The 27,437-nt window shown below is 35.8% G+C and overlaps 1 protein-coding gene across 1 annotated transcript in view; it reads left to right on the top strand.

Moving 5' to 3' along the window:
* Nucleotides 1-27,437, top strand: part of LOC107591496 (E3 ubiquitin-protein ligase RNF43-like) — a 102,474-nt gene that overhangs the window by 49,794 nt on the left and 25,243 nt on the right. The window contains exon 2 of the mRNA XM_016280653.1: nt 19,896-20,018. Coding sequence (XP_016136139.1) covers nt 19,896-20,018 — 123 coding nt within the window. The remainder of the gene's footprint in view (nt 1-19,895; nt 20,019-27,437) is intronic.

The following is a 27,437-nucleotide window of genomic DNA, read 5'->3' as shown; positions in this document are numbered from 1 at the left end:
ACACACACACACACACACACACACACACACACACTCACTCACGCTCGCTCGCTCGCTCGCACGCACGCACGCACGCAGATGCACACAACATTTTTCGCCTGTAGTCAATCTGGAAACAGTAATGTGCTGCCAGTCGGATTTACACACAGAATCTTTTCTGGTTGTTATTGGTATTTTATTATACAATATAATTATTTTTTCTAATAATGACCAGGGTTATTATAGCTAACTAAAACCATAAATCCAAAACTATAACCATCTTTGTTACTATAAATAAAGTAAACGTTAACTGAAATTAAAATATAAACATAAAACATATTTCATTTTTCATTTTTGAGTTTAACTTGAAGTACTAAACTAACTAAATCTAAATGCAGTAAAACTAATAAATAAAAATGTATACAACAATATATAGGCATATTTTATAATATTACAAAAAACTGTTATTAAATATTAACAAAAACTATCAGTGATACTAAAATAACACTGGTAATGACAATCTTCTTATTACTTTTTTTTTTTAAGAATAAATACATTATAATATCAGCAAAATCCATTATTGATCTACTAAATGTCGATATCAAAATCCCTGTCAGTCTGTCTGTGTTTAATCTTAATATGGCTTTTTGACGTTGTAAGTATTTCCTGTTTGTGCCTGTATTTTGCCGGTTCATGCATCAGTAGTCGGTCATTGTAACGGAGTAATAGGTCATAGGGTCAAATCCCATGAGTGCCTTGTGATCTTAACCTCAGCGTGAGGCACTTAACCCTTAGTTAACCTCGTCTAATAAATCTCCTGTGATCAAGTCAAGCATGCCTCTGTCAGCAGCTCTTCTGCAGCGTGTTCAGATGATCTGATGCAGCCTGCATTGATCTGATTTGCAGTACTCTCATGGGAAGCCGTCTTTTGTTTTGATAAGCTACTTAATATGCTAATTGATTTCATCTGTAACTAATTCCTTGTTTACATAACTTGATATATTTAGATAAGATACTCCTGGTTAATAAAATACTCAACTGTTATTTTAGTATCATTAAGATGCTAATAGTTTTATCAGTAGAAAAAAAATATTTTCCATTTTCAATTAAATTTTTGTTATATTTCTAGGATTTTTTTTTTTTTACTAGTTTTAGTTTTTTATGTCTATGTAGTTTTTTTCTTTATTTTAGTTGTAGTGCATCAAAATAACTATAGTACATATTACATATTTTATTTTCTGTTTAGTACATATTTTAATTTAGAATTTTTAGTAATTTTGTTGTGCTTTTGTCATTTTTAGTAGTTGTTTGTGTCTGCATAGTTAGTATTAATTTATTTCAGTTTTAGTTATTTTAGTACATCAAAATAACTGTAGTACATATGAATATTACATATTTTAACATAGTACATATTTTCATTTTTTCATTCATTTTAAAATTTTTGTAATTTTGTTGTTTTTTGTTTTGTTTTTTTATTTGTTTTTTAAATGTCTATTTAGTTTTATTTAATTATTTTTCTTCTATTTAGTACATACAATAACACCAGTGTACATATTTTAACATAGTACATATTCAGTTAAAGTTTTAGTAATTTTGTTGTGTACTTTTGTCATTTTTAATAGTTAAAATGTTTGTTTGTTTTTAAGTTTTTATTAAATTTTATTTCAGTTTTAGTCATTTTTACAAAATGTTAGTTATTAGCTAAAAATTATTTTCTTTTTTCAGGTAAACGTTTCTTTAAATAACAAAAATGTTTTTATATTTGTAGTTTTAGTCAACTATAATATAACCCTGATAATCAATTTGACAAATTACTTGCACTTTGGAAACAACGTGAAAATGCAAGCTTGAAATGGCTTAGAATTCAAATTAAAATGGCTTAAAATCACAAGCTATTTAATTTGACACGGTATTTAATATTCATAAAATGTATGTGCGCTGTTTAGTTTAAATGTCTCTTTTTGAGTCATTCCTGCTGTGTGCTTGTGAAATATTAGCGCATGAGAGATATGCTGTCTGTTCGTTCCCATATGAGGAATGAATGGCTTTTCTAAAATGAACATATATGAGTTCATGAGCGAGATTTCCTAACGAACCGTGACCAGGCATGTATGGAAGGGTTATGAGTCATAAGCTTTGATTTAATATCCATATTTCTCTGCCAGCCCAGCAGAAAGGAGAGGCCGGAGCGAGAAAGCTGGAGTTCAGAGCAGCTATTGTGTGTGTGTTGGTTTTCTGGTGAGTAACGGTCTGTTTTGTGTGTTGTGGTGAAGCGGTTTTCTCTGCTTTTTATTGAGACTTTGTTTGATGTGATTTATATTTAGTCGTGTGTTTGTTTTTGCAGCACTGTGGGAAACTTTTACTGTCACCATCATGATGCCAATGTGCTTTATTGAAATCTGCAAAGTGCAATATAAAAATGAAAAACAGTACAAGCTTTTGTTGGGCAGAAATTGATTTATACATCATATACATGCATATAAGTATATGTATATACTTATTAATTTGTCAAGCATTTGTTATTTTATCTTTTTGTTTTATTCAACTTTGTGTTTATTCATCTGTTTTATTTGTAATTATATTTGTATTTTTGTCTGTGTACAGTACAAGACGCAGTAGGACAGATATTGATTAAAATGTGAAAAGTGGGCGGTGCCTGTCAGAATGCAGGCAGGTGATTGGTGGAGAGGTCATTTCAGAGGCGGAGTAAGTTATTTTAAGACAAATACTTTCATTCAACATGAAATGATCAATCGATCACAGTAATACCAGGAACATGAATGTAAACCAGGTCTATGGTGATTTCATGTTGACTAAGTGACTGTTTTTCATTAGTTGCTGTCTGTCGCTGATGGAGAGTTAATGGTGTGGTTAGTGTGTGTGTGTGTGTGTGTGTGTGTGTGTGTGTGGATCAGGGTTTTGTAGGCCACCCATGTAGCAGTGTGGCTTTTTCACCAGATATATATACGCTCCGTTTGACTGCCAGCGTTTCACCTCTGAACTGATTTATTGCGTTGACTATGAAGTTTTACTGATCTGAGAGATTTCCCTCTTTCATTCTCTCTAGCCGCTGGTGCAGGTGTGTGTGTGTGTGTGTGTGTGTGTGTGTGTGTGATCTGTAGTTGTGTCCTGGCATGCCTACAAAGGCTCAGACATTGAAACGGAGCTGGTATTTTTATTTTTTTTGTGACCCACCACCAAAAACATTCTGGATCCATAAAGCGGGGGATGTTTTTCCAAACGCGTCTGCTCTCGGCTGCTTCCTCGTCCATCTGATTCAAGCCTGTTCAGATTCATTGCTGTTTCGGGTCAAAAGTGTAGCGAAAAATTCATCATGTGCAGGTGAATCTCATGAAGATTAATGAGCGGCTCATATTTCACCCTGAAATTAAAAGTAGGGGGAAAAATTTTTTGCATAAGGTTATAACTGTAAAAAAAAAAAATTTATTTAATTGTGATATTTTCTTGTTAATTAAGCTCACTTGTTCTCTAACTGCCTAAAAGGAAAACATATTACTTTAACACAATAATGAAAATCATCCAGTCTTTATTTATTTATTTAACATAAATTTCTGCAATTTTGACAAATTCAAACAAATTGTTTGATTTTTTAAATCTCTTTTTTATGCCTTTTTATTTTTATTATTTTTTTAAACTTATACTTAATACTTTTTAAACGTATGCTAAGTTTATTAAAACTTAATATTTAAAAGATTTTATAATATATGCATTTATATGACTTTAACACACTAATGAAAATCATCCCGTGTAGACTTGAATTTAATTTATGCCTTTGTCATTTATTTATTTATGCCTTAAAATAAAATCGTATCAATTTTATATATGAGATAATATATTATAATATATAATATATTGATGCATTTATTATAATTTTTTAATTAAAATTCAAGATTTTTTTTATAAATTATTATTTTAATGCACTAATGAAAAACATTCTGTCTGAAACAAACTATACTGTATATCTTTATTTTTATTTATTCCTTTTTTATAAATACTTCTAACCTAAAAACTAAAATGTGTAAATGTATAATTCATAAAATTCTTATTACTTTAATACTGTAGTGAAAATCATCCTGTCTAGACTTTCTTTATTTATCCCTTTATTAATTTCCTTATTTTATCTTTCGAGCGATTCACCTGCACACACAATCAGGCTTTGTCTCGGTCTCTTGGAAAAATCCCATTGTCCGCAGCCGTGGCGTCTCTGTCGTGTGTCCCCTCAGGATTTGGTCAGTCCCCTCTTGATTTCAGATCAGTGCAGGACGGAGGTCGGAGGTCAGAGGTCAAAGTCACTGGACCCCGTATCTCTAGTGCTGGTGCTGTTGCTTTGAGGTTTGTTGTTGGCTGGGGCTCAGCTGCGGGACGGGGCGTTTTCCACCAGCGTGTTTTGAAAATGAAACTCGAACCCTGTAGCTGTTCCTCCCGACCGCCTCGCTCTCATCCCTTTGATCTGCTTTCAGCCGCAGAATGGAAAAGAAAAGATGCTGAGACACCGAGGCTGGTTCTGGAGGAACGATTACACACACGGTTTCTCCTGGAAGCGCGTGTGGTTCTTCAGTCGTGCTGCCGTTGGCTCGAGCGGCACGCTGTTCCTCCAGTAGTTTCTTCAAACACGCTCCGAGCGAGTCGCACGTGATCCACAGCAACCAAAACATCAGGCATCTAGGCTTTAAATGGTCAAATTGAATTGATCTTTTGTGATGTTCCAACCATTACGATATATAAACAAATAAGTGCATTCATTCTGTTATTGTCCCCCATTCTCAATATCTTCAGTGGTAAAAATTATCCCGTGTCAATTATTTAATTTAGTTGAATCTATTTTTTGTCCTTTTGTTTGTTGCTATTTGTCATTATTTTATTTCTCTTTTTGTCTTTATTTATTTTGTCTATTTATTTCTTTGTTTTGTTGTCTATTAATTTATTTATTTGTCATTTTATTTATTATCCTTATTTTATTTTTGTCTTTATTTGTCTATATGACTTTGAAATGTGTTTGTCTATGTATTTCTTTATTTGTCATTTATCTTTTTGGTTTATTGATTTATTTATTTGTCTTTTATTTGTTTATCTTTTTTAGCTTATTTATTTTAGTGCTGTCAAAGGATTAATCGCATCCAAATATGCGATCCATAATGTGTGTGTGTGTACTGTGTATATTTATTATGTATTTATAAACACAAGAAAAGAAATATGTAATAGAAAAATACATATTTAATAAGAAAAATATGTAATATTTATATAATAAATATATTTTATGTATAATATAAATGATAGGAATATAAATATATACATGTAAATATTTTCAAAATATATACTGTATGTGTGTGTCTTTATCTATGCATAATAAATATACACAGTACACATACATATATTGAGTAAACTTTTATTTTGGATGCGATTAATCGCGATTAATCGTTTGACAGCACTTATTTATTTATTTGAAGTGTCCATTTAGTTAAGTTCATTTCATTAGAAACCATATTTATTAAATTTTTTTGTCCTTTGCAAAAGCAGATGTTTAGCAGAATATTCATGCTCATTTTTGGAGCTCAAGAGAATACTGTCTGCTTTCACTGTATGGAGAAAAAAATGCTAATGATGCTCAGAAAAATGACTCGTTCTGTGCTTCACAGCAGAACGGAAATCATACGGGTTTGGAATGACACGAGAGTGAGTGAATGATGACAGATAAGTAACTGCTCCTTTAAGATCTGCCAAGAAGTTCCATTAGGCTTTTAATTTTTCAGGGCATTTCCCAATAAGAGTTCATGAGTGATTTATCCTTGAGTTGCTCATGTTTGACAGTGAAGATCCTTGTTAATGTTAAGTTTGGTTGTGTTCATAAGAAGAAAGATACTGTGGTGGTCTTCAGGCTGAACGTGTGACCTGGAATGACCTCGTGTGATAAATCTCTAATGGCTTCAGTAATGGAAATCCAGAGAGAGGACGCTGGAGAAGCTCTTTGAAGACGTGGAGATTGAAATCGAGATGCCAGAAGGAAATGAGTTAAGGAGCCCCTTGGAACGCGTCGTGGCCTGGTTTTGTCGTACGTCTGAGCTTTTTATAGTCATAGTAATCATGTAGTCACTCTGGCCTATTCCAGAGTAGAGGAGGAGAAAGATATGTAAACTGTATGTTGAATGCCTGGTGAAGAAACGGCGCTCCATCTTCAGCCAACAATCTTGTGTATGATAATGCATTTCCTCATTGACGCTCCTTAAACATCTACTAGGAAGAATAAGATGTTTGTTAAAGCAATAAGGCAAAACATATGATATTATATAACCAGATGCTGTTGAAAATCTCACAGGTTGTCCTGTTCAAGATCTGTAATATCTTCTGCTCACTGAGGTTGCATTGATTTGATCTAAAATACAGTAATACTGTGAAATATTATTGCGGTTCAAAGTAACTGTTTTCTATTTTAAAATGTTTTCAAATATAATTTATTCCTGTGATGCAAAGCTGCATTTTCCTGCATTTTCTTTCTTTCATTCATACATACAGTAAGTTCGGGGTTGGTAAGATTTAAAAATAATTTTGAAAGAAGTCTCTTCTGCTCACCAAGGCTGCATTTATTTGATCAAAAGTATAGTAAAAACTGGGAAATATTATTACAATTTAAAATAACTCTTTTCTATGTAAATATACAGTAAAACGTCATTTATTTTTGCTGTGATGCGCAGCTGTATTTTCAGCATCATTACTCCAGTCTTCAGTGACACATGATCTTCAGAAATCAGTATAATATGCTGCTCAAGAAACATTTCTGATTATTATCAATGTTGAAACGGTTGTGCTGCTTCATAATTTTGTGGAAACCGTGATACTTTTTTTCATGGTTCTGTGATGAATAGAATGTTTAAAAGAACAGCATTTATTTTATTTTTATTTGTTTTACATAAATGCCTTTACTCTCACTTTTGATCAATTTAATGAGTAAAAGCATTAAATAATTTTTTTAAATGCAATCTTACGAAATGGTAGTGCATATTAGACAAAAATATATATTTTTTATTTTTTGCACAGCGAGTCTTTTCTTGTGTTTGATTATTAAAGCCTCGGGAGGCTTTTACAATGATTTTTACCACAGACCGAGGGTAAAATCACCGCAGTGCGTTTTGTTTTGCCTCTTGTCTGTTACAATTTAAATCGTGCGTTACGCAATTCCTAAATTGTGTTTGTCAACCAGTCATCCTGTGAACTAGCCAAAGATGTTTTTTCTCTCAATTGGGTGCCGGGATGACCAGTTTTGATGTTTCTGTCCTAATTTAAATGTTTATTTTGACGGCAGCCGAACGGGAGGCCCGTTAAATGACCGCTTTTCTCGCTCGCGTCCCAATCGCTCCGAGAGGGGGAGAAAAGGAAAAGCGAGGGATGAAAAACATCAAGCGTCTGGATCGCGAGCAGAAGGCGGTGGTGGTATGGTTGAGGGAGGCAGGCCTGTGTTTATGTGTTTGTAGCCGGCGAGGCCGATGGTTCCGGGCCCGGATCATGACTCAAGACGCTTCGCCCTCTTCTGTAATTATGTCAAAAATACACTTTAAAGCGGAATGATGTGGAGCTGTGGGTGCGGAGGGGATTTTCATGCTGATGACTTTCCCCTCCGCCTCTGATGGGGTTTGGGAACGCCGGCCAGCGTGGCCCGTGACACAAATGAAGATAGAGCGATGCTTTATTTTCTGCCGTCTGCCGCTGAGGGGGAGGCGCCGCGTCTCTGTTTGGATCGAAGTGGCACCAGACTGTGAAAACTGAGGCCCTGTTGAAGCTGGTGTGTGTCCAGCGTGGCTGCAACTCTCTGTGAGTGTGTGGCACAGGCTTTAAAGCTGAAAAAAAGCTTTTAAATCCAAATACCATAAGTGAGAATTAGAAGTGTATTATCTGCAGTAATACTGTAGTTGTTATTTTAGTGATGTGCGAGCTGACCTTACCGAGTGTTTCACTCACTTTGCAAAAAGCAAACAAAACATCTTTTTTGACTGCATGATGAAGCCTATTAGAATGCAGTTAGGTTTCCCCTATAATGCAAGACAAAAAATATCCCTATGCAGGCACGGCGCCAGAATTTTTTCTCTACCGGTGCTAAGGGGGGGCTAGACTAATATGTGGGGGTGCTAAGAAAATAAATGATATTGATGACGTCAGACTTCATAAAGAAATGGGGCTAAACCGGGGCTAGTAAAAATTCTGACGGGGCTATAGCCCCCCCTAGCCCCGGTGTAGCGCTGTCACTGTCCCTATGGGTTTTGTTTTTATATTTGTATAGTTAAGTCCTATAACATGAGCAACAGTGCCGTTTTACAAAATATTAGTGTGTGATCGTGATCACAAATTTGATATTAATTTTGAGTGAGTTGCATTTTAGATGCAATATTGTCTGCTGTGGTGTTGCTAGGGTGTTCTGGGTGGTTGCTGGGGTGTTGCTAGGGTGTTCTGGGTCTTTAATGAGTTACTCTGTGGTTGCTATGGTGTTCTGGGTGGTCGTTAGGGTGTTGCTAGAGTGTTTGGGGCCTTTAATGTGTTACTTTGTGGTTGCTATGGTATTCTGGGTGGTTGCTGGGGGGTTTCTAGGGTGTTCAAAGTGTTTGATGCGTTACTGTGTGGTTGCTATGGTGTTTTGGGCGGTTGTTGTGGTGTTGCTAGGGTGTTCAGAGTGTTTAATGTGTTACTCTGGTTGCTGTGCTGTTCTGGGTGGTTGCTGGGTTGTTGCTAGGGTGTTCAGAGTGTTTAATGTGTTACTCTGGTTGCTGTGCTGTTCTGGGTGGTTGCTGGGTTGTTGCTAGGGTGTTCAGAGTGTTTAATGTGTTACTCTGGTTGCTGTGGTGCGTTTTGTTTTGCCTCTTGTCTGTTACAATTTAAATCGTGCGTTACGCAATTCCTAAATTGTGTTTGTCAACCAGTCATCCTGTGAACTAGCCAAAGATGTTTTTTCTCTCAATTGGGTGCCGGGATGACCAGTTTTGATGTTTCTGTCCTAATTTAAATGTTTATTTTGACGGCAGCCGAACGGGAGGCCCGTTAAATGACCGCTTTTCTCGCTCGCGTCCCAATCGCTCCGAGAGGGGGAGAAAAGGAAAAGCGAGGGATGAAAAACATCAAGCGTCTGGATCGCGAGCAGAAGGCGGTGGTGGTATGGTTGAGGGAGGCAGGCCTGTGTTTATGTGTTTGTAGCCGGCGAGGCCGATGGTTCCGGGCCCGGATCATGACTCAAGACGCTTCGCCCTCTTCTGTAATTATGTCAAAAATACACTTTAAAGCGGAATGATGTGGAGCTGTGGGTGCGGAGGGGATTTTCATGCTGATGACTTTCCCCTCCGCCTCTGATGGGGTTTGGGAACGCCGGCCAGCGTGGCCCGTGACACAAATGAAGATAGAGCGATGCTTTATTTTCTGCCGTCTGCCGCTGAGGGGGAGGCGCCGCGTCTCTGTTTGGATCGAAGTGGCACCAGACTGTGAAAACTGAGGCCCTGTTGAAGCTGGTGTGTGTCCAGTGTGTGGCACAGGCTTTAAAGCTGAAAAAAAGCTTTTAAATCCAAATACCATAAGTGAGAATTAGAAGTGTATTATCTGCAGTAATACTGTAGTTGTTATTTTAGTGATGTGCGAGCTGACCTTACCGAGTGTTTCACTCACTTTGCAAAAAGCAAACAAAACATCTTTTTTGACTGCATGATGAAGCCTATTAGAATGCAGTTAGGTTTCCCCTATAATGCAAGACAAAAAATATCCCTATGCAGGCACGGCGCCAGAATTTTTTCTCTACCGGTGCTAAGGGGGGGCTAGACTAATATGTGGGGGTGCTAAGAAAATAAATGATATTGATGACGTCAGAGTAAACGGGCTATTCAAAATTCTGACGGGGCTATAGCCCCCCCTAGCCCCGGTGTAGCGCTGTCACTGTCCCTATGGGTTTTGTTTTTATATTTGTATAGTTAAGTCCTATAACATGAGCAACAGTGCCGTTTTACAAAATATTAGTGTGTGATCGTGATCACAAATTTGATATTAATTTTGAGTGAGTTGCATTTTAGATGCAATATTGTCTGCTGTGGTGTTGCTAGGGTGTTCTGGGTGGTTGCTGGGGTGTTGCTAGGGTGTTCTGGGTCTTTAATGAGTTACTCTGTGGTTGCTATGGTGTTCTGGGTGGTCGTTAGGGTGTTGCTAGAGTGTTTGGGGCCTTTAATGTGTTACTTTGTGGTTGCTATGGTGTTCTGGGTGGTTGCTGGGGGTTTTCTAGGGTGTTCAAAGTGTTTGATGCGTTACTGTGTGGTTGCTATGGTGTTTTGGGCGGTTGTTGTGGTGTTGCTAGGGTGTTCAGAGTGTTTAATGTGTTACTCTGGTTGCTGTGCTGTTCTGGGTGGTTGCTGGGTTGTTGCTAGGGTGTTCAGAGTGTTTAATGTGTTACTCTGTCGTTGCTATGGTGTTCTGGGTGGTCGTTAGGGTGTTGCTAGAGTGTTTGGGGCCTTTAATGTGTTACTTTGTGGTTGCTGGGGTTTTTCTAGGGTGTTCAAAGTGTTTGATGTGTTACTCTGTGGTTGCTATGGTGTTTTAGATGGTTGTTGTGGTGTTGCTAGGGTGTTTAGAGTGTTTAATGTGTTACTCTGGTTGCTGTGGTGTTCTGGGTGGTTGCTAAGGTGTTGCTAGGGTGGTTAGAGTGTTTAATGTGCTACTTTGCGGTTGCTGTGGTGTTCTGGGTGGTTGTTGTGATGTTGCTAGGGTGCTCTGGGTCATTAATGTGTTACTCTGTGGTTGCTGAGGTGTTGCTATGGTGTTCATGGCGGAGCTCAAATGCTGCAAGGTCACACACACAAACCTTTAATACTTCAAGGTTTCATCACATCACTGTTGAACAGCATTGTACTGTTTCTGTCACTCACACACACACACACACACACACACACTCTTCTGTTTACCTGAATCAAGTTCTGGAATGTTCCAGCATAGATGGAGTGGTGATGATCATTATGGGATGGTACTGGCAGGTGCGACTGTATCACAGGCTGCGTGTGAGATTGTTACTGTAGGAAGAATGAATTCTGTGTTTCTCCTCCTGTTGTCTGTCGGGATCCCAGCAGCGATGAAGAGGATTTAGTGCTGGAGAGACTGCAGACATCAAAGCGTGGCGCAACAGTGTTTACTCTGGGAGAGCATTCCTGACGCTCACTTCTCCGTGTGTGTGTGTGTGTGTGTGTGTGTGTGTGTCTGCTCGGAACATTTGATGTCTCTGCTGCTGTATCCAATGACGCATACGGATGTTTATAACAGAAAGATGTTTCATACTTGGGTAGTGTTTGAACCCTCGCACTTTAAAATGCCTGAATGTGTTTGCATAAAAAAATGAAAGAAAGCATGATTTATTGTAAAGAAAAATGCACAAACGGTTTGTGCAGTGAAGAAAATGATGAAGTAAGGGGCCGTTCACACAGAATGTGCCTTTGCGTCTAAAAACACATTTTCTGCTCTCGGGAATGGTTTTAAAAAAAAAAAAGCGCAGCACAGAAGGATCTTGATACGCACTTTTCAGACGTGATGCAATAACGCAAATAACAGTGCCTCCTCCATCATGCTGTCGTCAGATAAAACAGCCGCCATGCCAACTTGCTGCTGTAAACAAAAGCTCACAACACTTGCCCCGCCTCTGGGATCTTCTGATTGGTCCACTGTTTTGGAACTGACATTGATGAGCTGTGCTGCATGTAATAGTTTAAGTTCTTTTAACTTAAAACCCCGCTGCAAAAGACGCGAGCGCAACGTCCATTTAGCGCGTTTACACAGGAAAACAAGTGGGAAGTAGCGTATTGGAATAACGCCTTCTGTGCGAACGGCCCCTTAGTTCTGAGAAAAGATCCAGTAGCATTTGTTTGATATTCTGCATCTAATGCCATGACATTTAAAAACAATATTTGGGTCAATTTATGTCTAGAAAAATATGTTTTATAGTTTCAAAAATAAAAGTCCAAAAGATTACTTGCGGGAAATGAGTTGCTTTTGTTCCACCATCTGAAACTTACATTTCAAAGTGACTTTTAATGCATTTAACATCATATAATTTGCTTAAAATGCAATTAACGTCAAGCACACAAATGGATTGTTGAATTTCTGTACTATAATTTTATACTTTTATTTTTTTTATTTCTGTTCAGTTCTGAATGCCATTAAATTCAACCATTTAGATTTAAAGGTTTCATTTTATTTATTGCTATTTTACATTATTTCTTCATGTAATAATAAAATGTGACTTTGTTTGTAAAATAAACTAAAACTGAAATAAAAGCTAATAAAAAATATAGACGCAAAAACACAGAACATATAGTAACAAAAACTATAATAGTATGCTAAAATAACACTGATTTGGGGTCAGTAATTTGGACAAAGCTTAAACCCCAGTTCTGAGTAGTTATAGTGATGGTTGTCTTGGCAAACACTACTAGTGACTGGAAGTTGCCGTTGGTTTGCTGCTGTTTGCTTCAAGAGACACTTTCCTTTTTTTTCCTTTTCAGGAATTTCCATGAGGGGATAAAAACAAAACTCAGTTTAGCCGTTCAAGCTTTTTAATGGTCAGTAATTGATCGGTCATCAGGGGTCAGGTGGTTGCCATGGAGTCTGTTTGTGCGAGCGAGTCGTGTTTACACTCCAAAATAAAACAACAATAAAAGAGCCGGCCTTAATGTGGCCGTTTGTGTACGGATGCACTTTACCATCATTCCCGTGTTTGATTATGGGAGAGATCTGCTGTTAATCCCACACGTCAGTACTTTTTAGCTCGCATACACACTTATTAGAACTGCAGCGCTTCGACATGTTTAGAGAGTAGTTCATTTCTCATTTCATTTTTTTTCGCACAAATCTGTTTGTTTTTTGGTGCATATTAATGTGAATAGTAAAAGTCACTTGAAAAATCATGCAATTTGACAAATCTGCTCAGCAATGTAATTGCTTGTTTAATTTCACCTTTTCATGAACAAGATGGGGAACAGTGAAAATTGTTGGCTCGATGGAAAGGTATTGGCATGTTTAATAAATATTTATGCTATTTATTTAGTTAGTATATTATCATAAAATAAATCAAACTAGATTAAATAAATTCATATATTTAAATTAGTGCTGTCAAATGATTAATCGCGATTAATCGCATCCAAAATAAAAGTTTTGTTTACATAATACATGTGTGTACACTGTGTGTATTTATTATGTTTATATAAATACACATGCATGTATATATTTAAGAAAAATATGTTATGTTTATATATTTATGTATAATATAAATATATAAATGTATATACATGTAAATATTTTCTAAATATATACTGTATGTGTGTGTATTTATATATACATAATAAATATACACAGTACACGTATTACGTAAACAAAAACTTTTATTTTGGATGCGATTAATCGCGATTAATCGTTTAGCAGCACTAATTTAAATACAACATATTTAATACTATTTAATAATTAAGTCTAAATAAAATGATTAATCGCGATTAATCATTTAGCAGCACTAATTTAAATATTGCATATTTAATACTATGTAATAATTAAGTCTAAATAACATGCAATTTGCCACATTTTTTATTTATTTACTTAATACAGTTAATACAGGTGTGATATGGACCATGTGACCAACCTCGAAAAAAAAGAAAAGTGATTTGAGCAGAAAATGTAGGCCTAAATGTAATTTAATTATTTATTTATTTTGATCAGTCAGATCAGAATTCAGATTTTTTCCCCCCAGTACTCCATTATGGAGGTTACACACACGTGCAGAGCAATGAAACAAGACTATATAATTAAAGTACTTTTTTAATGTGCTGTGTATTTTAAATAGTTATTTTGTGCTAAATGCTGCTAAACTGGTCATTATTTTGGATGCGATTAATCGCGATTAATCGTTTAGCAGCACTAATTTAAATACAACATATTTAATACTATTTAATAATTAAGTCTAAATAACATGCAATTTGCCAAGTTTTTTTAAATTTAGTTAATACAGGTGTGATATGGACCATGTGACCAACCTCGAAAAAAAAGAAAAGTGATTTGAGCAGAAAATGTAGGCCTAAATGTAATTTAATTATTTATTTATTTTGATCAGTCAGATCAGAATTCAGATTTTTTCCCCCCAGTACTCCATTATGGAGGTTACACACACGTGCAGAGCAATGAAACAAGACTATATAATTAAAGTACTTTTTTAATGTGCTGTGTATTTTAAATAGTTATTTTGTGCTAAATGCTGCTAAACTGGTCATAATTAGTCAAATAATACTATTTCAAATTCGAATTCAAATTGTTCTAAAGTTTTGTTTTTAGAACACTCTTCAGAAAAAATATTTTTAGTATTCTTAACTTTATTCTTTCTTCTTTATTTATTTTGATCAAAGCAAGGTACGTAGAAATTGTTTAGTGACAAAAAGCACTTCCAAAGGCATTCCTTTTTGCTCTTTTTCTAACTATTAATTCCCATCCCAACACAAAATATAAAACAATAAAAAAAGAAATAAAATTTAAAAAGATTGAATGATGATACACAAAAAGTATTTATGTAACAAAAAGATTAAAATGTAAATTTGGGAAAGAAAGAGAGGATAAATTAAATAAAAATAAAACAATAAAAAGATTAATATAAAGATTACTTCTTGTGCCTTCAAAGAGAGAGGACTACTTTTTTCTCAACATAAATTTATTTTTAGGGTCTCATATTTTGTATAATTTTATTGTTGATTCCCTAAGGAAATATAAAAAATTTTGTTTGTTTGATATATTTTTAGAGACATCATTAGGTCATTCTTAACTTTATTCTTAAGTTAAAATATAATAAGAAAAATATGATATTACATTATAGTATATTATTATATTACATTACATTACATTATATTATATATTATATTATAAATTTATATTTTTTATTTTTAAAAAGTTTTTTAAATCTGGCCCATTCTTTAAGATTATACTCTAACATAAGTTGAATTTAATATTTTTCAATATGAGACCCAGATCTCATATTGTGTGATTTCTTGTGTATCTGCGTTGGCTTTAATGATTGTTTGGTGCAGGTGTTTTGTGCATGTCAAGTGTGTGTGCGCGCGCGTGTGTGCGTGTGTGTGTGTGTGTGTGTGCGTGTGTGTGTGTGTGTGTGTGCGTGTGGGTGTGTGCGTGTGTGTGGGGGTGTGTGTGTGTGTGTGTGTGTGTGTGTGTGTGTGTGTGTGTGGGTGTGGGTGTGTGTGTGTAAAGACCCAATATCCCTAGGAGACGCTGACAGGTCATTGGTGCAGTAATGCATGTCATTGCATTGACCCTGTGTGTGTGTGTGTGTGTGTCTGTGTGTGTGTGTGTGTGTGTGTGCGCGCGCATGCACCCCCTCTGCTGGATGATTTGTGTGTGACAGTGTTAAACTTTGACCCTGTGTTATCACACACTCATCTGACACTGTGCCCTGGATCATCAGTCATGATCTTTGCCTTCTAGTCTAATGTCTGGAATGACACCGGCTCTGTTCCAAACCCTAGCGATTCTAAAGGAACAGTTCACCCAAAACTGAAAATCTGCAGGAATGTGCTCACCCTCAGGCCATCCAAAATGTAAATGAGTTTGTTTCTTCATCAGGTTTGGAGAAATGCGTCATTTCATCACTTGCTCAGCAGTGAGTCGTCTGCAGTTAATGGGTTTCACTGGAGAAAGCAATATTATGGATAGATGACTCATATTTTAGTCAAAAGCAATGATTTTAAAAACGTCTTAATGCTGGATTAGTTTCAGCTTTTGGCTTCTCCAGATGTTAACTGATGGGCTGGAGTGGTGTGGATTATTGTGATGTTTTTATCAGCTCTCATTCTGACGGCACCCATTCACTGCAGAGCATCCATTGCTGAGCAAGTGATGTAATGCTACATTTCTCAGAATCGGATGAAGAAACAAACTTATCAACATATTAATTCAGCTATTAATAATAATAATAATAATGTGTGTTATTGTGCATAATCACCCTTTACCTGCGGTAAAAGCACTGTAATGCTCTCATGTTATTGCTTTATCTTGACTGCAGCTTATCTATGATCTAGTATGCGATCGTGAGTCGTGTTTCTTCCACCTGTGATCCGCTGCGGCTGTAATTCACTAGCTCATTCAGCGTTTCAATGAGAGGAGCGTCCTGACGATTTCTGCAGGTGAAGTTACCCAGTCGCCTCTATCGGCTCCTCTCCTTTCCTCTTCTCAGAAAGCGCCACAATACCTTCTAATCCCTTTCATTGAGTCAGCAGACAATCCGACTCTCGGCTGTCATTATGGTGTGGGTTTCCATGCGTCGGCTGTAATCTGAGCTCGCTCCTGTTTTGACAGTGCTGTAGTTCTAATAGCCTCGCCAACCATCTCACAGCTCACTTTTCCAGACTTCATCCTGTTGGCTTTCGACCGCCGCTTCTCAGTGAGCGGCTCACAGGTCAGTTTGGAGGCGCAGAAAGCAGGGAAAATCAGCGCTAGATGCAAATGAGCATGTCATTGTGCATAAAACGGACAGCAAAAGAAATGCTTTTGAGTAATTTGGCATACATTTATCTGCTGATTGGTTGAATCTTGGTAAATTTGACCTATGTGTAGTCCACATGGACTTCAGTAATAATCACATGTTTGGAGCCATATTTGTCTCTTTCTCCAGATGCTATTTAGCTTGTTTTAAAATTCATTTTTGGATCTATAAGGATTTCTTTAAGTCCACTTCACATCTCCCTCGTTTCAATCGCTACAGTACCATTCAAAAGTTTGCGATCAGTAAAATAAAGAAATTATTTTTTTATTCAGCAAGGATTCCACAATACAACAGTAGACGTTTGACTTTCTAGTGATTTCTCCTTAATTCATATAGCAGACGTCCATTTGCAAAAGCTAGAATTTCTCTCTCTCGTCGTGTCTGAGCCCTTGAGCAGATGTTCTCTATGGTTCATGTTGTAAACATTACGCCGGAAGTCTATGTATTCTCTACAATAAACAATATCTGCAAAGTTACGAAGCTGAAAGTTCAATGCAAACAGAGATATCGTCTTTTAAAATTCTGGCAGTTTAATGCCTACAAAAATGACTGGTAAGGGACTACAACGAGTTACTTCCCGGGTACATTACGTCAAGAACCCAAAATTTTACATAAACCCCGCCTCCGGGAACATGCAGCAAAGGGGGCTGCTTTAGAGAAGAGGAAGAGAAAACTAGAGGTGCACATAAAAATCTATTCATATATGAATCGCGATTCTGTCTTCTAACGATTCTCGAGAGACTGATGCTGATATAGTGTTAAATAATAGAAAAAAGAAAGAAGTTAAATTTATATATATATATATATATATATACTGTAGTGCTTATTTGGCATTAAATGGTAAATAAATAAGAGAAAAGAGCGGCTGGGGCGCTGGAGCTCAGTTGGCAAACATGAACAAACTGCGTAACTGGCAGAAGAAGAAAGAAGCTCCACAGGGCAAAAATACTTTCTCACCACAGCAAGTCTTTATTATCTCTCCTCTCCTGTGTTTGTTTTGAAGGCCATTTGATTTATGAGTATTTTTAGACGTCTGTCTGTGGTGGAGATGACGCTGGAATGTCTTTATATGCCACTACAAAGCGGTGGAAGGGCCGTCTCATCCCCAGCTGGTTTGCGGTTTAGACAGACGTACAGACGGCTCGGACTATTGTCAATAATCTGTTTGTGTGTGTCACCGTTTCTCCAAAAACCAAACGAAGATGTGTCTTTTGGGGTCGGAACCGATGTCATTTTTAGATTTCTGCCCCTTTGTAAGATATAAAAATACCTAGCGGAGATGATAGACTGCGCCGGACGGTCTCTACGCTGGCCAGAGATAATGATTAGCTTTATGCCGGGAGAACTGATGAGAGCGACTCGTTCAGAGAGGATTCGTGAGAGCAGCTTTGTGGGATTACAGAGCTGAATGGCTGTTATTTAACTGCTTTCCTCTTTTCCTTTCTGCTGAAGGCCACACAAGCCTCCTCAGACCTCAGGCAGATATATAAAATTTGGAGTCAGTGAGATATTAGTACTTTTATTAATGCATTATATTGATGGAGAGTGCCAGTAAAGACATTTATAATGTTACAAAAGATTCAATTTCAAATAAATGCTGTTCTTTTGAACTTTCTATTCATCTGTGAATCCTGAAAAATAAAATGTCACAGTTTCAGCACAACTGTTTTTAACATTGATGATAATCAGAAATGTTTCTTGAGCAGCAAATCATCATATTATACTGATTTCTGAAGATCATGTGACACTGAAGACTGGAGTAATGATGCTGAAAATACAGCTGCGCATCACAGGAATACATTACATTTTTCAATATATTCACATAGAAAACAGCTATTTGAAATTGTAATAATAGTTCACAATATTCCTGTTTTTACTGTATTTTTAGTCCAATAAATGCTGCCTTGGTGGGTTATATTTATAAAAAAAAATGTTTTATCAGTTTAATGCATTATGCATAATTTATTTTATTTATTTATATATATTTTTTTTTTTACAAAAATGGGTGGATTAAGAAGTGTATTGAATTGACACCATTGAAGTCCATGTCTGTCTCAGAAAAAAATAATAATAAAGGTAATTGCAACTTTTTATCTCACAATTCTACATTTTTTTTCTAAATTCTGTGGTGGAAACAGGCTTCCGTGAATATACATTAGGCACTCAAATATAAAGTGTGTATTTTATTTTTCTTGCTGTAATCATGCCTGTAGATGATAACTTGACTCTATTGAAAGTGCTCACTCAGAGCATCCTAAAGACGACCTGAGCGCCTGACTTCTGACCTTTAGGGCAGGATTCTGTCATTTCCACTCTTCTCCTCCACTCCTCTGTTTTTCTCCCTCATCTCTGGGTTTGACTGACGCGCACCAGCCCTTCTGCACGGATGACATCAGTGTCTCTCTGCTGATCTGCCAGCTGCTGATGTCACGGCTCAGTTTCACGCTGGGATTTCCGCTCCGTTGAGAGGGATGCAGGGATGCTGGCGGGTGAGGCGGGTCACGGCCAGCCTGAGCATCCCAAGGGACGACCTGAGCGCCTGACCTCTGACCTTTAGGGCAGGATTCTGTCATTTCCACTCTTCTCCTCCACTCCTCTGTTTTTCTCCCTCATCTCTGGGTTTGACTGACGCGCACCAGCCCTTCTGCATGGATGACATCAGTGTCTCTCTGCTGATCTGCCAGCTGCTGATGTCACAGCTCAGTTTCACGCTGGGATTTCCGCTCCGTTGAGAGGGATGCAGGGATGCTGGCGGGTGAGGCGGGTCACGGCCAGCCTGAGCATCCCAAGGGAACCATCCCGCTGCTGGAAGCTTATTTGGGGAAGGGTCCAGTGCATCCATGGTTATGTCCCAATTTGCATATATATATATATATATATACACAGTATATAGTGAATATGCTGGACAAATCACCTAATTAATATTCATGAGCCTGTAGCATACCCCCTTTCAACATTCTCTCTCTCGCTCTCTCCCTTTCTATGTCACTTCTATCTTTTTGGTTTTCATTGATGAGGGAACTATTAGTCAAATGTTCTCCCACGTGTGTAGGAAAAGGAAGTTGCCTCTTGAGCGTTTTACAGCTTCGTGAACTCGTGCATGTGTTTCATTTGAATGTGACGCTGCTGCTGTATTCAGAAAGACGAAGAGTGACTTCATTTGATTCCACTTTAGTTCATCGGGGAGAGTCACATGAAGCTGATTCTACATTAAATGCAATTAGATTTCTAAAAGGATGTCATCGTATTCTGACAGGACTGAAATCACAAAGTTAATATCCATGAAATATGTGCTTGATCTGTGTGGAGATTTACTGAGCAGATGTTGTGATGACATCTGAATCTCTCTCTCTCTGTGTGTCTGCAGTCTCACCCGCTGTCTCTGTGTAACACCAGCGAAGATGACCGTCAGGAGGCCATCTTCATCAGCATCGTCAAACTCGAGAGTCCAGAGAGCAAAGTGCCGCAGTGCCAGCCGCTGCTGGATAAAGTAAGACCAATGGGAAACTCTCTCACACACACACACACACACACACACACACACACACACACACACACACACATATATAAAAACTCTGGAGTTACAGGAGTTTTAAGCTCACTTATCATGTTTGTCCAGGTTTTGTGCACCAGAAACCATACATCATATGTTGTTTTTCTTGGTCATATTCCGTCCTCTCTGACCCTTGAATGAAACGGCTGAATGAGTCTTGAATTGGTTATGTAATGACAGGTTCAGCCTGTCATTCATCAGAGCAGGTGAAGTTGCTGTCAAATAGATGTTAATGTAAATGTGGGAGTTACGTGTCAATCTGTGTTATTTTAGTGTCGTTTATGTACTTCAAGTGCAAGCTTTTCATTTAATATTTTTTTCAGTTTAGTTTTATTTCCGTTAATGAAAACCATTTGTAATAGTTTTCTTTTTAGCTATCGGTAACAGCACTGATGTTAATCAGTATAGTACTTAATACTATTTTGGCTTTTATTTTAATATTTTCAGTTTTCATTTTAGTTGGAAGTTAAGGTTTAGTAATTTTGTTATGTGTATTATTTTATTATTATATGGCTATTTAGCTGTTTTAGTTTTAGTAATTTTAGTACTTCAACTACAACTTATTTTATTATAGTTAGTTGGCAAGGCAACATTTTACTTTTCATTTAAATTTAAGTACACGTTTTCCCATCTAATATTTTTATTAATTTTTTTATAAATCAGAGATTTTTTCAAAGGTCTTGATCTAATGTTTTATTATTATTATTTTACTTTAGAGTTAATTCAGTTAACAAAAATGCTTTTCTATTGTTTGTTCTTTCAGTTGTTCATTATATCTACCTGTTTTTTGTTGTTTTGTTTTTCTTTGTTCGTGCTATCATTTGTTCTATCTGTAATCTGTTATATATATCTATCTGTCTTAGGACTGCACGATTAATCGAATGCGATTGTCATGTGCATTTTGATAGTAAAGCCGGTTCTGTAATCAGCAGGAAATCATCATCACGTGCTTTCAGATGGAGCAGAATTTACTACACAGAGCCATAGTTCACTGACAAGTTACGCAAAAAAAATCGCAGACGATTTTATTGCGCGATTATGAAATAGAAGAAATCATTCGTGATAATGACAGCTGTTTGCATAGCTTCTCAGTGAACTACGGCTCTGTGAAGTAAATGCTGCTCCGTCTGAGAGCACATGAAAATAGCACATTTAATAACATGTTTTTACTCCAAACTCACTTCATAACGTCAGTCGAGTGTTTGAAATAAATCCTTCTGTGAGATGATGTGGCTTCTTACACAGAATATGGCACGCAACATATTTCATAGTATTCTAAGCTGTGATAAAGTCATTGCATTATAGATATACTTTATTTGAATGAAAAATTATTATAATAAGAACTCCGATAAACCGTATATTGCTGTTGTCGTGTGTTTATTAGTCACGTTGAATCAATGAAAGCAGTTGAATCTTCTGTTTATTCAGCCGCAGCGATAGGCATTTTCTGGGTTTCTTCTGCGAGGCGTATCTGGAGTTTCTCTGGCCTTCGGGTGGAGATTTACTGCTGATCACAGAACCGTGCTTCACTGAAAGATACGCATGACAATCGCAGCTTCTGTCGAATCACGATCTCGATTCCATTTCGATTTATCGTGGAGCCCTAATCTGTCTGTCTATCAGTCAGCTTTTTTGTTCCATCTATCGTTGTCGCTCTGTCATTCTTTCTGTCATTTATGCTTGCTGTCCATCTGTTATTCTATCGTTCTATCCATCTATCTGATGACGGTTAATCTGAACTTTTTCCATTGAAATTAGTGAGTTTTTGTCTAGTTTGCTGCCTCATGTCTAGACCTGATGTCTGTTTATTTTTAACTGAATATGTTTTTGTTACTGAAACTTTCAGTACTGAATAAAATATATTTATAATTGACATTTCAATTGCAGTTCATCACGGTGCATTCTGGGGTTGTACTGATGTGACGTTGGCTCTGTGGACGTTTGTGGTGTTGTGTATGTAGGCAGCTGGCGGTTCAGATCAGAGCTGAAGGGATTTCCAGGGTTTAATATGGTTCTGCATGTGCACCGATCACACACATCCAGACAGTCTCAACAAGTTAATCAGAGTTAATAACCGTCTGAGGAAACCGCTTCCATTCTTCACTTTTAGCGCCTGTTTATGTCTTTCTCTTGGTAGCGGCATCGGCCTGGACGGATTACTGCTGCGGATCCGACTTTGTTTAGTGAACATCTGAAGGACTCTCAGGAAAACAAAGCGTTCTGTTGCAGTGGTTCTGGATGGGTATAAATACACATGAGAGCAGGCAGAATTGAGGGCTTTTGGTTGTCTGATGGTTGTGAATGTTTAGTTTATGTGTACACGCATCATTTCACTGTTTACATCATATTGTGTTTCCCAACAGTGCAGCCGTCTTATTTTATTCTTTGAGATGCTATTCTGGCTTATATTCAGATTCATAGTTGTATAATACTTTGCCTACTTTTTATTTTCCATTTTTATTTTAAAGATTTAGTCATTTCATTGTGTTCTGCCATTTATATATATATAAATGTATGTATAATTAAGAATTTATTATTAATTTATTATAATAAATGATCTTGATTTTATACTTTTTCAGTTTAGATCTTTTGTGACATTTTATATATATATATATATACACACACACACACACACACACACTATTTTGGCATTAAAAATTAGATTAGAGTCTGATTATTTTAATATATTAGTAATACACCATCTAGCTGGGTTTTTTAAAAGTTTTTTTTTTCTTTTCTGTTTTATACTTTTATAACAGTCAAGCTCCAAAAAGGACCAAAAACACCATAAGTCCATATGACCTGTATGTTAGATTATTTCGATTATTTTAATATATTAATGAGAATTTATCCATTTAAATATTTTTTTAAGTTTACATCTTGATTTTATATTTAATCATTTCAGTTATATTGGATTATTTTAATATAATTTAAAAAGTTTATATTTTAAAATGTCATACCTGTCAAGCTATGTTAAATTTAGTATATATTAATATGCTAATAATAATATAATATTAAATTTCTTGATTTGATTTTTTTGTCATTATAATTTACAGTATATTATATTATATTTTATTATAGTTTGTTCTGGTTTTAGTTAAGAAGCCTGCAGTGCAGTTCCGTATTGAACTCTCGTGACTGAGATGTTCTACTGTAACTTCCTGCATTTGCATCGCAGATCAATCCAATGCAAATGTTCCCGTCTGAAGATATCATGGACTTTAACACCAGTTTCCGTCCAGATGCTGATTTCCTTCACAGGCAGACAGAACGAGAGACTTCACGCTCGTACCGTGGATAATGTACGTCCCTTTCACGAAGCGTCCCAGTCTGGACTAGTCCGGCGGCATGAAAAGAGCTCCAAATATTTACCCAAAACTGCTCATAGTCTCTCACACAATCCAAACATCCCCTGCGTCCCGGGCTGAAGGTCCACGCCAAACCATCAAAGGCAAAAGCCTGGGATTGCAGCTCATTGTGATTACGAACGCTCCCAAAAGACCTGCTGACTTTATATTTGCTCAAAGCTTAATCCGCAAAGCGCTGTTTTCATGCCGAATGAAAGGAGCGAGTGTTTGGCTGGGAACGTGAGTCAGAGCGAGCAGGAAGAGACATGCTGCCCTCCTCCCAGACCCCCGCTTCTCAATCAAACACTCCTCCTCTCCTCATCTAATCCTGTTTGCTGTGTGTGTGTGTGAGAGAGTGTGTGTGTGTGTGAGAGAGTGTGTGTGTGTGTGTGTGTGTGAGAGTGTGTGTGTGAGAGTGTGTGTGTGTGTGTGAGTGTGAGTGTGTGTGTGAGAGTGTGTGTGTGTGTGTGTGTGAGTGTGTGAGTGAGTGTGTGTGTGTGTGTGTGTGTGAGAGAGCGTGTGAGCGTGTGTGATGGAGAGCGTTTAATAACTGGGATGATGTTACTGACACGTATCGTCTGTGTCGATTTTAGTTTATAGTTTGATTTTTGTTTTTTCACATTTTAATTTATATTAGTTTGATTTATTTATTATATTAATAATTTATTCATTATACAGTTACTATACTATATATTGTTACTATACTATACTTTTATTTTACAACTTAATTTTATGTGTTTTTTTACATTTTAATTTATATTAGAGGTCAATTATTTTAATATTAATCATTTATTAATTTAAGTACTCAACTGACATCTAGATGTTTTTGCATTAACATTTATATTAGTGTTAGATTGTTTTAATATATTAATAATAATTTATTAGTTTAAATACACTTAGTTTGCATGTTCATTTTGTGTTTTAGCATTTTAATTTAGAGTTAGATTATTTTAATATATTATTAATAATAATTTATTCATTCATCTTAATTTGTTTTTTTTAATCATTTTAATTTATATTAGTGTCATATTTTAATATATGAATAATTTATTAAAATAAGTACTCTTAATTTACATCGTTTTTTAGCATTTTATAGCTTTAAAAGGCATATATTATTCTTATGTTTGTGTAACAGTACGCATTATTCTACAATTGGTTTTCAGATATTTTTGTTTGAATAAAAATACTAAATTTTTTAGCATTTTAATTGATATTAGAGTTAGATTATATTAAGATTAATTTAAATACTCTGTTTACATCTTGATTTATTTTTATTGCTGAATTTAATTCATTTCTTTAAAGATATTTTTAACAAATTTGTTTAAAAAGTGTCTTTTTCTCTAAAAAAAGGAGACTCGTGCAAATGACAAGTGTTTTCTTGCACGTTCGAGGAAGTCAACTCTCATTGTGCATCTCTTAACGAGCGCTCGTTAGTGACGGGGTTGGGCTCTGATGTGCGTGTTTGCACATGCGTGTGCGCTGTATGTTTGCGTGACCCGCGGGGCTCAGGAAGTGTGTTAAAGAGGGAAATCCTCAAACACACGCGTGTAAATCTGTCGCTTTGACTGTGTTTCTCTCACAGCTCAAACTCTGTCTTTTACTGGCTTATTCCCTCACTTCATCTTTCTTTGTGTTCTTTGACATGGGCATACAGGGGAAACGCTGTGTACGTCATCACACTCTCTGAGAGATGATTGGATATTGATACAGAGCACAAATATGCATCATACACTGAATGCTGTTTATAAACATTGTGTGACTGGATGCATTATTCAGTAAATGTTTCACAACATTTCAAGTTTTAATTTTTATTTGCAATTAAATATATTTTTTATTCAAATTAAACTTTTACCATTTTTGTCATAAAGCATGTTTGGGTTTTGTAATATGTACTATTTAAAATATTTTGCATAAACAAAATCCTTTTTAGTATTTCATTTTGACATGTCATGACTGTAATGAATCCAAATGTTTTTTATTGATCAGATTATTATGTTTTTATAACAGTATGCATTTTACAGCATTTCAAAAAGTATTTTTTTAACATTTTAATAAAAATTATACTGTATATATTATATACTATAATGTAATTATATATATTAATGGTAATATTTCACATCTAAATAGATATTTTGCATGGGCAAAATGAAGCCTTTATTATTAATATATTTGTGTAACAGTATGCTTTATTCTACAATTGTTTTACATATTTTTTGTATTAATAAAAATAAACATATTGTATTATGTAATTTTTTGTACAAAAAAATCATTAAAACTTACCTTTTAAAATTTATTGATTTATATTATTATTATTATATTATAATTTTTGGCCAAATTGTCATCCATTCAGATGTTTTGTTTTTTTAATCTAAATATTTATATTATTATTATGTTTGTGTAACAGTATGCATTATTCTACCATTTCTTTTCCATATTTTTTGTATTAATAAAAATACTAAATTACTAAATTGTACAAAAAAAATCATTTAAACTTACCTTTTAACATGTATTGTAATTGATTATTATAATTTTTTTGTATTTTTTTTTTTGTATTTCATTTTGACTTTTTTTTTGTCAAATTGTCATCCATTCAGATGTTGTTGTTTTTTTTATCTAAATATTTATATTAATATGTTTGTGTAACGGTATGCATTATACAGTTGTTTTACAATGTTAAAAACATTTTTTTTTATAAGTTTCAATAAAAATACTTTTATTTATACATTTTTTTCATCCAAACCTATTTTACGCTGCTGTCACGTGAAGTGTGTGCAGGATAGCATTGGATTAAAGTTCATTCCAGCGTTGGGAATTTCAGGAAGTGCAGATCGAGTTCTTGGCTGCTTCTGATTTACATGCTTTAAGTTCCTTTAGCAGCTTTGAAACTTCATCCAAATAGAAAGGAGACACGTTTGTCCTGCGTGAGAATTGTGTTTGTGTCGGACGTGTTTTTGTCGTTTCAGGGACTGTACAGGGTCATATTCATATTTCAGATGTTCTCTGTGACTTTAAAGTGAATGGGTGTTTGTGTGAAGCGTGATGGATGGAGCGCCGCATCCTCTATTACAGGAAACCAGCGAATGAGCTGAGATCTGCTGTTTCTCTCAGAAAGTGACCATATATACTGTAAATACAAAAACAGTTAGTCCGACTCAAACATCTTTAGCCCTTTCATTAACACTCTCCTCAAAGTATATAAAATATATATCAGCATATTATACTGATTTCTGAAGATCATGTGTCACTGAAGACTGGAGCAATGATGCTGAAAATACAGCTGCGCATCACAGAAATAAATCACGTTTCACTTTTTTTTTAGAAACAATAATATTTCACAATTTTACTGCTCTTGCTGTATTTGTACTCAAATGCAGCCTTGGTGAGCAGAAGAGACTTCTTTCAAAAAAACATAAAAAAATCTGAATTATTCCAACATTAATAATAAAAATACGTTATAGTTTTTGTTTTCATTTTAATCTTAAATTGTTTTTTAATGCATAGTTTTTATACATTTTTGTTTTAGTATAAACTGAATTTAAGTTTTTTTAATATATATTTAATTTTATTGCAATTAATGTTTATTTTGTGTAGTTCACAAATTAGTTTTTTTATGGTTTTAGTTAACTATAATCAATATTCAAATATGAAGACATAGTCCGAGTTTTCATGTATTTGAATTACATGAGCTCAAGAGCTGTTATAATAAATGCTATTATAACATTGCATTATCTTTCCGCTGTAGTCAGACATACACTATACACTAAAGAAAAGTGTTTTTCTCGTGTGTGTTGCTGTTGCGTCGTCTCTCGTTCCTGTGTTGTTTGCAGGCCGATGTTATCATGTGTATGATAAAGAGAGAAGAATGGGCGGCTTTGTATACGGGACATCCCTCATCATCATCATCATCATCATCAGTGAGACGCACTCTGTGTGTGTGTGTGTTCTGACCTGAGCGTCTCGGCTGATCTGCACTCTCTTGTTGTCGTTCCAGGGGCTCAGCAGCTGCTGC

The sequence above is a fragment of the Sinocyclocheilus grahami genome, unplaced genomic scaffold (assembly GCF_001515645.1).
Source record: "Sinocyclocheilus grahami isolate Dianchi unplaced genomic scaffold, SAMN03320097.WGS_v1.1 scaffold142.1, whole genome shotgun sequence".
NCBI lineage: Eukaryota > Metazoa > Chordata > Actinopteri > Cypriniformes > Cyprinidae > Sinocyclocheilus > Sinocyclocheilus grahami.
Note: the sequence above shows the minus strand (reverse complement) of the source record. Positions and strands in the feature narration are given on the sequence as shown.